The 15380-nt window shown below is 48.0% G+C and overlaps 1 protein-coding gene across 1 annotated transcript in view; it reads left to right on the top strand.

Moving 5' to 3' along the window:
• Positions 1-15380, top strand: part of OSBPL1A (oxysterol binding protein like 1A) — a 2145795-nt gene that overhangs the window by 833577 nt on the left and 1296838 nt on the right. The window contains exon 15 of the mRNA XM_086965647.1: positions 7574-7680. Coding sequence (XP_086821773.1) covers positions 7574-7680 — 107 coding nt within the window. The remainder of the gene's footprint in view (positions 1-7573; positions 7681-15380) is intronic.

The following is a 15380-nucleotide window of genomic DNA, read 5'->3' as shown; positions in this document are numbered from 1 at the left end:
CCGGAAGGAGAAGTTCAAATGCTGACTCTGGCTCAGGTCTTAGCTGCCCTGTACCCAGGAGACTGGATGGTAGCGTTGGACTTGCAGAACGCCTATTTCCACATCCCCGTCCTGCCGGCCCACCGGCGTTGCCTGCGGTTCACGGTAGGCCGCGAGCACTTTCAGTTTACCGTGCTCTTCTTCGGCCTTACCAGCGCCCCACGGGTGTTCACGAAAGTGATGGCGGTGGTCGTAGCTCATCTGCGCTGGTTAGGGGTTTCAGTCTTTACCTACCTCAACGACTGGTTGTTGAAGGCAGGCTCGCCCCAGGATGTCGTCAGCCACCTCCAGACGACGGCAGACCTCTTGCACCAGCTGGGGTTCTCCATCAATGTGCCGTAGTCACACCTGTGCCCCTCTCAGAAGCTCCTTTTCATCAGAGCGGTTCTCTACTCGGCGCAGTTTCGGGTTTACCCACCCGAGCAGCGGGTTCGGGATATACAGGCTCTGATTCCAATCTTCCAGCCTTTATCCCGGGTTTCGATCAGGTTGACGCTGCGGCTTCTGGGGCTGATGGCTTCCTGCATCCTTCTGGTGCATCACGTACGGTGGCGGATGCGGGCTCTGCAGTGGGACCTTAAGTTTCAGTGGGCCCAGCATCAGTGCAACCTGTCCGACCATGTCCTAATCTCGGAGGGCACTGCGAGACAGTTGCAGTGGTGGCTCACGGACCGCGATTGGGTCAGCGGCAGATCCCTCTCCCTTCCCCACCCGGAGCACGTAGTTGTGATGGACGAATCCCTCCAGGGCTGGGGAGGCCACATGGGAGAGGCGGAGATCAGAGGCCTCTGGTCTCCGGCGGAGACCCGGATCCATATCAACTTTTTGGAGCTGCGGGCGATTCGTCTAGCACTGAAGGCATTCCTCCCCTCCGTTCAGGGGAGTGTAGTGCAGGTGTTCACGGACAACACCACCGGCATGTGGTACTGCAACAAACAGGGCGGGGTGGGGTCGTGGACCCTCTGCCAGGAGGCTCTGGGCCTCTAGCAATGGCTGGAACATCAGGGCGTGACTCTGGTGGTTCAATACCTGGCAGGTTCTCTGAAAGCCAGGGCGGACAAACTCAGCCGCCGGTGCATGATGGATCACGAATGGCGTCTGAACTCGGATGTGGCGCAAGGTCTCTTTCAGCAGTGGGGAGAGCCTTAGTTAGATCTATTCGCCACTGAAGAGAACGCGCAATGTCATCAGTTCTGCGCATTGGAATTTCCAAGGCGGCACTCGCTCGGAGACGCTTTTCGTCACGAGTGGAGTTGCGGTCTGTTGTACGCCTCTCCGCCTATACCACTTTTGCCCAGAGTGCTGAAGAAGATCAGGCTCGACCGGGCACAAGTCATCCTTGTGGCTCCGGACTGGGCACGAAGGTACTGGTATCCCGAGCTACTCAGTATGTCAGTCGATCCCCCGGTTCGTCTGCCTCTTCAGGAGGACCTTCTGTCGCAGCAGCAAGGGACGGTCCTCCACCCGAACCTGTCCAGTCTCCACCTCCATGCTTGGAGATTGAGCGGCGACAGTTGAGGCCTTTTGACTTGCCTCCTGAAGTTTGTAACATCATTCTGGCAGCCAGGCGTCCCTCCACAAAGTTGGTATACGCCTGTAGGTGGAACAGATTTGTGGCATGGTGCTCAGCAAAGGCTGTGGATCCCCTCAATGCCCCTCTTTCAGAGGTTCTTCTCTTTCTTCTCTCTCTTCCCCAGCAGGGCTCTGCTCTGGGCACTATCAAGGGCTACCTTTCTGCTCTTTCAGCCTTTTTGAGGCTGCCTGATCAACCTTCTTTGTTCAAGTCCCCTATCGTTAATCGATTCCTGAAAGGCATCACGCATACGTACCCTCCTGTGCCCTTTGTGATGCCTCAGTGGGACTTGAACTTGGTTCTTAAGTTTCTGATGTGCGCTCCCTTCGAGCCACTCCACAACTGTCCTCTTCGCCTTCTAACTTTGAAAACTGCCTTCCTGGTAGCCATCACCTCTGCCAGGAGAGTGAGTGAGCTCCAGGCTCTATCTTGTAAACCTCCCTTCCTTTCAGTCCATCCGGACAAGGTTGTGTTACGGACAAGGCCCTCCTTCCTACCCAAGGTAGTCACGGCCTTGCACATTGGGCAATCTATCACCTTGCCCACCTTCTTTCTGCCTCCGCATCCCTCGAGAGAGGAAGAGAGGCTCCACCGTCTGGACCCAAAACGTGCACTCTCATTTTATTTGGATCGCACACGCCAGTTCAGGGTGGATGACCAACTCTTTGTTGGTTACATGGGCGCTAAGAAAGGGAAAGCGGTGCACAAGCGGACCATCTCGCGGTGGATCATCTTGTGTATCCAGGTGTGTTACTCCTTGGCTAAGAAGGAACCCCCGGTGGGGCTGAGGTCTCGTTCCACTCGAGCCACAGCGCCTACAACTGCCTTGGGCCGAGGTGTGCCCTTGCAGGACATTTGCCAGGTGCCTACGTGGGCCTCACTGCACACGTTTGCACGACATTATTGCCTGGACAGTCAAGTCCGGAGGGATGGCTTCTTTAACCGGTCCGTCCTCCAGGACTTTCTGGTGTGATTATTGGTTCGCATACCCACCACCACGGGGTTGGTATTGCTGGGGTATCTGTTCTAAGGTAAGGAATCTATCACTTACCTGTCTCTTTCAGATGCACAAGTTACTACTTGTGTAACGATATATCTGTAAGAGACATTAGTTAGTGATAGATTCCTAGATTCCTTAACGACCCACCCATCCTCCCCGTTCCGCGAACCAATATCTAGGGTTAAGGTCATCCCCTTTCAGGGCCCTAGTTTCGTGGCACCAGTGTTGGTTTTTGGAATAGCTCTGCGTTTCTGGTGCGGAAAAGCTGTGTCTAAGAACTGACGTCAGCACGCGGAGGCGGCGTCTTAGTACTCCGACGACGTCATCATGGCGCCCACGACGGACGCGGATACGCAGACGACGCCTACCGACGCGCAAGGGTACTGCTACGCAAAAGTTTCCGGATCCAGTTTGACGCCTGTGGATATTCTAAGGTAAGGAATCTATCACTAACTAATGTCTCTTACAGATATATCGTTACACAAGTAGTAACTTGTGCATCAACATTGGACCGGTATTCTAGGAATCTTGACTGGTGAGGAGAGACACAGTGATGCACAAGAGTAGGGGGCTGCCCTTATACATTTGAAAAAGTGTGGGGGGCATGTAACAAAAACTTTGGCCAGGTTTGTGATTGATAACCTGAATAACCACTAAGATTATACTGACCTGATAGAGACTTCTAGCTGCAGATTCCTTACCTTAGAATTATTCCCAAGTGTCATAAGTTTGTGTAAAGTTCCGTAAAGTCTTTGTGAGCAGTACCCCTGCGTGCCAGTCGGTGGTGTCATTTGGCATCGCGTAGCATCGTCCATTGGAAGTGATTTGCTTGATGTTTATATAGGCACCACCCCAGCGTGCTGACATCAGTTTTTTTCTTTCTGCTCCAGTCAGCTCAGATCCGGAGAGAGCTACCACTAGTCACTTGTTGACTAGCCCTTTTTTCCACTTTTGTCAGATTTTTTTTAGAAGGTTTTTTTCAGGTGTGGCAGGAATATCATTTAGGAAGGCTGGCTTTAAGCCCTGCAGCTCCTGCCACCTATCACTATCTGTGACAGACCCCGAAGGCTTGGAGGGATTGGTCCCTCCAAGATAGTGGCAGCTCGACATGCAATTTTGCGACCCTTAATCCTGGCCGAGAGGAAGGTCCTAGATTGGTTGCGGAGCCCATGATCTTCGTTGAAATAGTCGGGTCACTCTGGTAAGCCCCCTGTGAAAGAAGAAGAGTAAGAAGTCGAAGAGGTATTCGACTTCACCTTGTTCGTCGGCCGACGAGATGAGGCAGCTTTGCCAATCAAGGCCTGCCTGGCTCCACGTTTGAGCCTGCAACTGGGCTGGCTCTGAGCTTCCCGGAGTTTCTGGGAGCTGGAGCAATCCCTGCTGAACTCCAAGAGTTTTAAGGCCATGCACCTCATATTTGAGCATTGCAAAAACAACAGTTGATAGACAGAATGCAGAACAATGTCTTACATTCACCCCAGTACAGAGATCTGGGCCTAAATCCATCTTTTTTTTGCACTCCACAACACCCCAGCTCAGACATGGCCATATGCAAATCAATCTTGACCCTGTGCCTCATGGGAACAGTCCAGCCCGAACTGCCAAGCCATGTCTTCCCTGGACCGGAATCAAGCATCCTAGGTCCGGTTTCTGGCTATCAGCCATCTTCAGCCAGGATAGCTTGACTCCAGTGGTGATGGATTAAACCCAGATCTGTGACTGGGGGTGAATGTTTTGCCATTGTGTAACATTCCGTCCATCATCTTGTGTGTTTTGCTGTTCACCCTATGTGGGAAAGGTATGCCCAGACGTGGGTCCCGTGCTCACTAGGCCACTGGAGTCGAGCTATCCTGGCTGAAGACGTCTGAAGGACATGCCCTTTTGATGGCTTTCCATCTTTTCGGAGACCAGGCAGATTCTGCGCTGGAGCGCTTTAAGGGCAGCAGGGCTACAGCCAGGTCGTTGAGCCTTTCCATGGCATGGTCCCCTGGTCAACCCCAGTCTGTCTTTCTCTCCTTTCGTGGCCACGAAGGGGCTTCGAGCTAGTCTATACCCTCTGAGCCACTGTTGCTTGAAGGATTCCCAGTATTGCAGAGGACGCTGCCTAGAACACGGTACCCACAGACCCAGTGGGCCAAGCAGTCCGAGGCAGGGCAAGTCCATCTCCGCCTGGCAGCCGCAGCCTCCAAAACCTTATAGTCTTCCCACCTACCGTCATTTTGTTCCTTGAGGCTCATACATTTTTTTTACATTCTTGCAGTCAGATCTCCTGAGAGCAGTAATCATCTTGTTTGTACTTTCAAGGCTTGGTTACTGTAATAGCCTATATCTCAATCTATCAGTAGGATCTTTGAAGAAGCTTCAGACATTGCAGAATGTGATGGCTCGGTTTCTTTTCAAAATTCCTAAATTTGAATCAGCTAGAGGAGCCACTAAGAAACTTTATTGGCTTCCAATCAAACAACATGTTTGGTTTAAGGCACTCTATCTGGCCTACAAATAATTGTAGGGACTAGGGCTATCTTGGTTCAAGGATAAGCTCAAATGGTATATCCCAGGGAGGACCCTACAATCAGGGTCAGCTATGAACCTTGTAGTCCCTCCCTTCAGGAGAACAACCTGGGGTGGTAAGAGCTTCTTTAGGACCACATCTTTAATCTGGAATAGCCTACCCTTGGAACCCAAAGCTTCCCCTTGCTATCTATTTTTAGAAAAGCCTTGAAAACCTGGCACTTCTCTCCGGATTGGGAGTGGTGTTTGTCCCATAAGATTTCAAGAGTCTCTTCAAGGTGAACCATTTCTGTAGCTGTACCTGTCTCTTTAGCGCCAAGACGCTGTTGGGCAGGAGTTTGCGCTTCATACATTTCTCATTTATTCATTGGCAACCAGTGAGATTCGTCATCACCTACCCCACTGGAAGTCTATAACATCAGATCAATGGGTTCTTCAAATTTTCCAGAGGGAATACTCCCTCCCCACCCCTCCACCCATCCCACCTGCTTGCGACAGGCTGACGGAGGTAACAGCAGGAAGTGACGGCTCTCTTGGCCAAGAAAGTGATCTAGAGGGTGCTGACTCCAGAAGTAGGTCATAATTGCTATTCCTGTCCTGTCCTAGACCTGCTCCTTCCCAACTTTTTCCTCAAGAAGGGGAAGTTCAAAATGCTAGCTCTTACTCAAGTCCTGTCTGCCCTTGACTCGGTAAACTGGATAACATCTTTGGACTTGCAGGATGCATGATTCCACATTCCCACTCTGCCTGCCCTCAGGCTTTACCTGCGGTTCATGGTGGGCCATGAGCACTTTTAGGTCTCTGTGCTCCCTTTTGGCCTTAATGGCGCCCTTCTGTGGGGGTTGCAGCTCATCTATGGAGATCAAGGGTGCCCGTCTTCCTCTATCTCGATGACGGGCTCCTGAAGGCGGCTTGACCCAGACTGTCGTCTCCCACCTCCAGACTATGGCGGACCTCCTGCATTCACTGGGGTTTACTCTTAACATGACGAAGTAACATCTCACCCCCCCCCCCGTTGACTTTAAGGTTGCAACGCCTCATGTCCTCCTGCATCCTGCTTGAGACACTTGCTCGCTGGCATATGCATGCTCTGCAGTGGGACCTGAAGTTCCAGTGGGCGCAGCATCAGGGGAATGTCACCGACATGGTCCAGCTCTCGCTTTCGCTAATCCTTACAAAAAACATACCTTGTCAAAAGTGGGTATACAAGGTGAATTGCGAAATTCATCCAAACCTATTTCATTAAGGCTAAAATAACTTTTCCTGGCCTGCCTAGGCCGCCCTCCACATATAAAAAAGGCAATACTATGTCTTTTCTTGGAAATATCCACACAGCTGACATTTGTAAGGCAAATATGGTTCATTACTTGTGCGTTTGTCAATCATTAGTGTGTGGATGTCTTTCCATGCCAACAAGCTAGAGTTGGTCAGACTATTATAAGAATTCTGTATCAATCTTCACCATCCACCGGCTAAGTGGAGTACTGTTTTACCCTCTATGCAAAGCATGTGTATCTACAGCTACACATGCTATGAATGGAATATATTACTCACCCTTTAGCTTCACTCGCTCCTCCCCATGAGCATTTGATTGTTGGATATGTACAGTTCTTCATTTACATATTTAAACTCTTTGTAAAAAACTTCTTCTATAGCCACTGTTCCGTCACTATTTATTGCTACATATCTACATGCACCCACTGTGCAAAAAACAATCGAACAATGGAACCGGTGCCCATTCACATTGCCAACTAAGGGAGGAGTCACAATACCTTATGATTCAAAAGAGTTATTGGAAGACGAAAATTAAGTTGCAAATGTCCAAGCCCAGTACTAGATGGCAGGAGTATGAAGATCATGTGTACCTGTAGCACTACATGCTACGAAAATCTTTAAAAATCTTTTTAGTGAGATTTTCTCTGTTTATGTGTTACAGTACTTATACGACTTAAGATAGTGACATACATACAAGCAAACAAAATGACAGGATGAACAAGTATCATTATGATAGTCTGTGAGACTGGCTTCAAGGTCAAAATGCTGCTATGGTACAGCTGGAGTAACAAGTCCAGCCAACACACTGGACCCACAATGAGCTGTGAGTAGGACGTGCTGAGCAGGGCTCAGCCTGTGAACCAAGAAACAAAGGCTTTACTATAGGACCATAACTGGAGGAAAGGGAGTAACTGAGTAACAGCACGGATGTGTGGTGGATTGCTTCGGCAGGAGGCTATGAACAGATGTTAATAGTTAAGTAAATGTTTGCATTACTTGGCTAACTATAAAACTATCACTTGATTGAAAGTGTATTTCGGATGCCTCAGCATGCCAGTATATGATGTACCTAGTCACCAGCTAACTTCCCTTCTTGTAGTGGTTCTCATCTACCTTCTTGTCACCCTAAAAGTGGTAATATGGATTGTGATGTGTGCATGTTGGTTCCTTTTCAGAAATACCCTTTTCCGTTCATCAAAAAGGGTATGAAGTCTCTGAAGCGTCTAAAGAAACCAGTGCCGCCTTGAGTGAGTGCCTGGCTCTTTTCACCAAGCAAGAAGGGGTAAGCTTATCTGCTCTTACAAATATGCCTGCTAGCACACATTTTTATTATATATATATAATATATATATATATATATATATATATATAATATGTATATATATATATATATATATGTTTTTTGCTTCCTGACGGTGCCTGTTGTGTGTGATGTTCAGGGTTCATTGTGAAGTGTCAGTGATCAAAAATCATGCATAGGCATGTCAGAACATTTTGGTCACTCTTAATTGGATTGTTATGTATGTCCTATATTTTTACTGTATTTTGATAGGCTCCCTATAGTGTGTCTTGATGACTTCACATGTTTTTGTCCTTAGAATAGAATCAATCTATTTTTTTCCTAAGAACTTTTTTATTCGTTTTATTGCCATAAAAAACAGCAGTGAAAAATGTACGACCAGACAGCAACCACTTGCACTACATCATGAAACATTTTTGACACTCAGTCTCTTGATAGCATCCTCAACGAACAATATAGTCAGTTTAGAGAGGCATCAACTTTGTGATAAACCTGTCAGTCTTCCCATATCTTCTTATGATTTTGAGTGGCTCCTCGTGCCTTGTACACAAGCTCTTCAACTTCAGCGCAAAAGTCCAACCCCTTGCCCATTCCGCGAGTGTAGGTTCCTCAGCGTCCCTCCAGTTTCTCGCCATGTCTCTTTGTCACCAAAAACCCTGTAGCTTCAAAGAGACTTATGCAAGAGAGGGCCCTTTTGACTTTGACTTTTGCAGCTTAAATACTCATATAGATGTTACTATTCCCTGACATGGCTTTGGCACACCCCCCCCCCCCACTTGTACCAGATGTGTAGCCCAGGAGGGGACATTACATTCTATCATATGATACTGTCGTGCCTGGCCATACAGAAATATTGAGAAACTATATGTGTGGAAATGGTGGAAGTCATTGGCCGCACAGTCCTGAATGGTCTCCATTAAACCTAGTATCATCAATAAGTGATATTCTGTCCTCATCGCCATCGTACCAGCATAGTCCAGTAAGCTGGCCATCCCTACAAATCCAATTGGCAGATGGTTCTTTTGGCCACGGCAAATAGGAGGGTTTAGAGAGGGTATCCCTGCCGGGTGCTTCTTTCAATTGGAAATGGGCCTGATAACACGCCAATGACTTTAACCTTTGCCCACAGTGATGTATAAAGCGTGTAGACTAATTTAAAACGAGGCCAAAGTAAATTTTTGTCACGACGTAATGCAGAATCGATCTATTTTTGAAGCAGTTGTACTATGGAATAATATGTTAAACAAAATGAAAGGAAGATTCGGTACTCAATGATTTTCTACCCATCAGAAGGCAGACGGACCCTTATGTTGTGGCATCTGCTGGATATTTTTGGGAAAGCAAGATGAGCATTTCCCACGCCTGTCATAACAGAGGTAGTCCTAACTGTCGCATTTCGGGTCAACCATGAGTTTCCTAGCTACTTTGTGTGTGCCAAGGTTTTGGCAGTCAAATGTATTTGTAGCATTGTAATAGTTGATTTTTCCTTTGGGCATATTAACAGAGGAGGTGGAAGGTGTGAGCAGTTGGCCTGATATGATGTCCACTATTCTAGTGGGCACCCTGTATCAGTCCAAACAACCCTTATGGTGATGGTTGTAAAGTCAACCTTATAGACCAGCTATCCTAGTGGTAGCATGGACAAAGCAGTCTTAGGCTAAAACTTCAGGGAGCATGTGAAGCCAGCTGTTTTACCATATGTAACCCCTTGAATACCAAATGAAAGGACACCACACAGGTTATATATAAAATATATATGTATTTATTACTAACACAACCCCTCTGAACTCTTTGAGGTCAGAGGCACAAGCACATAACAAGATACTTAATTATCATACAATAAGTTGCACAAAATACAATCGAGCCCTAGGGGCGTTGCAAACCATATACTAAAATAGTGGTATATGAACCTCGTCACGAACAAGGAATAGGCCTAGGGAATCGCTGGGGCTACACTGAACTACCAAAGGATAAGAAGCAGGAGACCCACGGGAAGTGTGTGCAGTGTCTTAACACACACGCGAGTTACCATAGGGATACAATGGGAACCTAAGAGTTAGAAACTAGTTGATTTAGGACACTTCCGGATGGACTAGTAGAAAGCTACTGAAAACTAGGACACTTGGATAGTCAATACCCACAGGAGCACCGGAGTACTCGCGTTACCTCACCCACAGAACCCGGGTGCATAGGTGTCAAGTGATCTGGTTTCGTCGCTGAATCCTATGGAGACCTGTAAAAAGATGCTGCAGGCGACCAGGAGAGAAGTGTCCGGTTGGATCCAAGGGCGGATCGAGGATGAAGAGTACCTGAAAGCAGAGGGGAAAGTCTGGGTCACTAGCCAGTGACCAGGAAAGCACCAGGAAGGAACCAGGCGATGTCGCGAAGCAATCAGGTGATGTCGTGAAGCTTGTCTCTGCAGCCACGTGGACCAGGAGGCGTTGACGACGACCAGGAGCTGGATACGGGCTGTCCCACAAAGGATCTCGCTGTTGGCGGTGTCTGCTTCCGGAATGGAGTCAACAAGCCTTGGCAAAGGCGACCCACGCAGGAATCGAAGATGGCTTCTGTTGCAGACCAGCAAGGTCTGGGGGGGGGGGGGCTTCTCCTTTTCAGGGAAGCAAGGGCCAGCCTGAAGCAACCAGGCAAGCGGTGCAAGTTCAAGGTTTCGTCGTCACAGAGGCCACTAGCCAATGGGCAAGTAAGAGGACAGACGCGTTGAGCACAAAAGTACCAGCAGGCCCCACGCTCCACTCGTGGAGTGTGGAGGGCTGTGGGTCGGTGCAGAACGTGCTCTGGGCTGGGGCTTCTCAATCCACAATGCACAACTTCGAGGGTGCCTCAGAAGCTGCACAAGTAGCAATGAGCAAGTTTTCCAAGATGGCCGGTCCCACGTCTCTCGTCGCCTCCACGGATCTCAGCTTTGCTGTGGCTGTGGATCGGGGTCAAAGAAGTCTGGAAGTCCAGTTCTTGTTGGGCTCTGTGCTTGGGCTCCGGCGGGAGCGTCGACAAAGCAAACCGCAGATCGCTGGATGGTGCCTGTTTGCACAGGGTGGTCACTCCTTGACCACAAGGGAGATTCTTCAGTTGAATGTCGAAGGTACAGAGTTTTGTTTCAAGTTTCAGTTCAGGATAAATCTAAAGTCTCTAGACTCAGCTCCTAGCTTTATACGAATTTAAGGGGCCAGACTACCTGCTATGTCCCTCCTATGGGTGGGACCAGGGAAGGGGGTGAGTACACCCCTTTCCTTTTGTCCAGTTTCGCGCCAGAGCTGGGGCTGGAGTGCCCCAGCAACTGGTTTGAACCGGGCTATGCATGGGACACCTTGTGTGCCCCAGGCAGTGTCTCATTTCATTCAGCCCTCCCTGCCCCAATACACTATGGCCGGTCTGGGGTGTTGCTAGCACCTCCCAAGACAGGAAACCTATTGTCCAAGCCTCCCTCGCTGGAAGGACTCCCAGCAGCAGGAGGTCAGACTTGTGTCTGTGGCAGCAGCATCCATTTTGTGATGCTGATGCTCTGGTTAACTTTAACCGAGATTAACAGGAACACCATGTCTTCTCCCTCTAGAAGGGTGGAATGCTACCCCCGTCGCCAAACTGGCGAGGGGGTAGTATTCCAAAGCGTATGACCACTTACACAACATGTTTTGATAAAGCCAAACCAAAGTTAGCATTTAACCGCGAGGATTATAATGCACTTAGGAGTATATGGTATGGCTATATCATAGAACAGCTATAAGGACATGGTTCCAATAGCTGTAGACAGGCTCAGCTCATGCTAGAGCACAATCTCACATAAAACCAAGCACTCTGCCTTCAGGATTGTTAAGGCCTGCCATAGGAGTGACTTATAGGTATATATGTGTCTATATGTAATGGTAGGTATAAGGATACTATACCTAAGCAAGGGGTGATTACACGACCTTGCCCCCGCTGAGTGATCAGCCAGTTGTGTCAATGTGAATCGCCAGCCAGGGGTGGCATAATACATGCTGCAGCCCCTGGGAGGCCTTGGATGCACCTATGCCCTGGGTACCTATGGTACACTATACAGGGGCTCATAAGGTGACCCAAAACCCAAATGGAGATGTACCTAAAGTACATGGAGTCCATTTTGCAGAGAGAGCAGATAGCCTGGTGCCCTGATTAGCAGGATCCCAGGCCAACTAAGTCGAAAACCAGCTAAACACTAGGCAAAAAGTTGGGGGTAACCATAGTCTGGTATCCACCTTCCTACAGAAGGGATGAAGTTGCCCCTGCCTATCACTTCAACTCCGAATAGGTTGGATTTTTTAACAGTTGAATGAGAACACTTTCCATGCAGAAACTGTATTACATTAAGTAAAATGGATGTCATGGGATGGTGTCATGCTCTCATGGAGAGAGCTTCCAAGATATTGGAGCTCCTCATTTCTATAAAGAATCAGACTGTTTGATTTATTATTTTAAAAAACTGGTATGCATATCAGTCAGGGCAATACCCATCATGGGCCACATATGGTCAGAGGGCTTGAAACTAATGAAGAATATTGCTACTGTGGCTGAAGTTGTGCCATGTCTGGATAAGAAATACAAGGCTCCAGACAATTCTTTGATTTGCCTTATAGGACACCCATTCCCTGATTCGGTGTTCTTGCTGGCTGGCCAGAGGTGTTTGAGAAATCCCTCTACACCTTGCTCCACTCCACCTGCCAGGGGGGGTAGATGCTTGGATAATGCCTGAGTTACCATGATGTGTAACAAATCTCTAACTAGTGGGAGTCTTCAACAGGTTGTAAAACGGCACTTGTTACGCCATTCTTGAAGAAGGAATCTCTGGATTCTAATTTTGCTTCCAGCTATTGCCTCTTTTTCAGCTTCCACTCTTTGCTAAAATTCTGGAAAACGGGGTAATATCATCTAGTTACATACTGCGAAGTGACTAATATGAATAATAAGCATCAATCTGGCTTTCAGTCCTGCTTTACCACAGAAACTGTGTGAACTGCTGTTACTAATGACAGCAGGATGACTTTAGATGTTGCCAGTTCCGAGGAGCTTATACTTCTTGATCTGTGTGCTGCGTTTGACACGGTCTCACATGCAGCGTTATTGAAAAGGCTGTCCACCATTGACCTAAGGGATAAACCACTTGCATGGTTTAAATCATTTTTGACAAATAGAACATAGGCTGTGCTGATGGCATTTTTCATTCTGTCTTTAAGGACGCTTCCTGTGGGGTGCCGCAGGGATCTGCCATTAGTCCTACACACTTTTAAATAAAGCCAGTACACCTGATTACTTCCTTTTGAGTTCAATTCTATGAGGATGATGGTCAAATTATTGTTGGCATGGAATAAAATATATCGCTAATTCAGGAGCTGCATGGTTAAACTGGCCAACCTGGAGGAATAACAACTTTTGTTGCCTTAATACTGATAAGACAGAAGTGCTCTTTTTTGGGAACCCTTCCATCTGAACTCGTGAGTGGTGGCCTCCTACTTTGAGCAAATGCCCTGTAGCTAAATTTTCGGATGGGAACTAATGGGTTTAATTTGACAACAGGATCTTGTTTGAGTTGCACATTAATAAACTGATTACCACCTGTTTTCTTTTTTTGGGACAACTTAGGAAGATCATCCAGCTCATCCCTCATTATTCCAGACAGTTGCTTGTGCAAACCTTGGCCCTTAGTAGACCGGACTACTGTAATGCTCTACAACCCAGACTCCCCAAATATCTTATCAGGAGGTTACAACTTCTGCAACTTGAGGCCATACGTTTCAGATATGTTTATAACAAATCCCCCCAAACTTTTACGGTCATCTTCTGCTGGTCTGATTATCACTCCTAAGTTCCATAAAGTGTGCCTATGGGGCAAGGCCTTTTCTGTGATCTCTGCTCAGGCCTGGAATACGCTTTGGCTCTCCGTGATGGGCCAAACTAATGAAAATTCCGGAAAGCCCTGAAAGCTTATCTGTTTATTGAAAGTTGGCTTTTATTTCTGACTTAAAGGCATATTTTTTTCTTTGTGTAAGCTCCAGGATACCCGTTGGGTAGTCTCACGTTCAATGACCAATGAGATTTTCGTCTCTGACAGTTACTACTGTTAGAGCATCCAATGCGATAGCCGTATTGGGAAGATCGGACATGCAGATGTGGTCCAACTTAGGCGCTTATCTTGAGTTCTACTATAGGACAAGAGGAATGAAGGAAGCAGGATCTTCCCAGAGGATGAAAGAACACCTGCCGAGATCATTGACACTGCCATGAATGTTGCTTTCTTGACTTTCACCAGCTTGCTGGAGCTGCAGACTTGACGAGGCAAGGATTGCTCAAAGCAACCTCTTTTCAACCCCAGATACAAGCCAAAATATTGAGCATGCGATAGAATGGGCAGGCTCTTTTTTGCTAGCACATGGATAATGCTGGCCAGTTCATAAAATCGGAAAAGACAGCAAGCCTTGGGGGTTGGCAGTAGCTCAGTTTTCAAGTCTTTTGTAGACTGCAGGAAGGGGTTTAGTTGCCTTACAGGGGGAATATCCACTCCTTTAGATTCCAACCTTACCCCAAAACCAGAAGTACTCCTGAAAGAAGTACTCCTGAAAGAACTCAGTTCAGAGGCCAACAGGGCAAGCAGGGGTTACTGGCCCCAGCCATGGGGGCTGAGGCGATTTACTCAAAAAATGTCCCAGGGCCCAAACTAAAATGGGTCCAGAGCAACTGGGCCAAGTACCGCGTCAGCACTTGACTCTCAGTAATAGCATGGGTCGAGCAGTCCAAGGATCCCTCAGGTAGAAGATAGATACATGGAGTGAACACAGGTTTACTACTCAAAATACAAGCAACAAAAACAATAAATTGTCTAGCCAAATGCTCACTTTTATGGAACAGATTTTTTTTTTCTCGTAACACTACCAACACGAAGGAAAAAACTACATTCGCAAATAACTTCCACTGTCTCCCTGAGGGCAGGGATCTAGTGTCTCAAGTATTTCTTGTGTCTCACTCTCCTTGCTTTAGCAATAGTGGTTATTCCCCATTCATTATATCAAACATCCAGGGTAAGCCCCACTAGTAGTCTGAGTCTCAAGGATTCCACTCTGACTCTGAAAGTCAAATGTTCCAGCGCTATCTAGCAAGCAAGTTCCCCCTGGCCGACTAGCCTGAAATCAGTCTTGTCTGCACCGGCAGGATCAGAGCATCTGGAGTACCTGAGCATACCCCCCTACACAGACTCTGCAGCAGCTGGTTCAATGAGTACACTGCATGGGGCCTAGGCAGGGTGTGCATGACGGTCCTCAAGTTCCTCACATGCGGTTGTGCCGCTGCATCAACTGGAGGTTTGTTGTGGTTCCTCCAAGTTGGGATAAGTTCTTTGGTCTTTCCCATGGTGAGTTAGGGTGGTTGGAAGAGGTAGTGCTGAGGTCCTAACGCCGATCCTCTATCATGGTGCAGGTCCCCAGAGATCCCCACGGCGGCTTTTCTCCTCCAGTGGCAATCGTGACCAGGTCACACTTCTTGGTTAGCCCGGTGACCCCTCTGGCATAAGGAGCCACCATCTCTCCACTGCATATAGGCTCTGATTCAATCAGAACAGCAGATTTGTTCACTGCAGCCCCTGAGCCCGGCAATCTGTCCACAGCGGCCCCTCCTGGCTTATGGGGTTGATGCTCCTTTACGTCACTCCGGCCGTTCTG

The sequence above is a fragment of the Lissotriton vulgaris genome, chromosome 4_1, assembly GCF_964263255.1.
Source record: "Lissotriton vulgaris chromosome 4_1, aLisVul1.2, whole genome shotgun sequence".
NCBI classification, from domain to species: Eukaryota; Metazoa; Chordata; class Amphibia; order Caudata; family Salamandridae; genus Lissotriton; species Lissotriton vulgaris.
The sequence above is the reverse complement of the archived record's forward strand: the minus strand, read 5'-3'. Positions and strand labels throughout refer to the sequence as shown.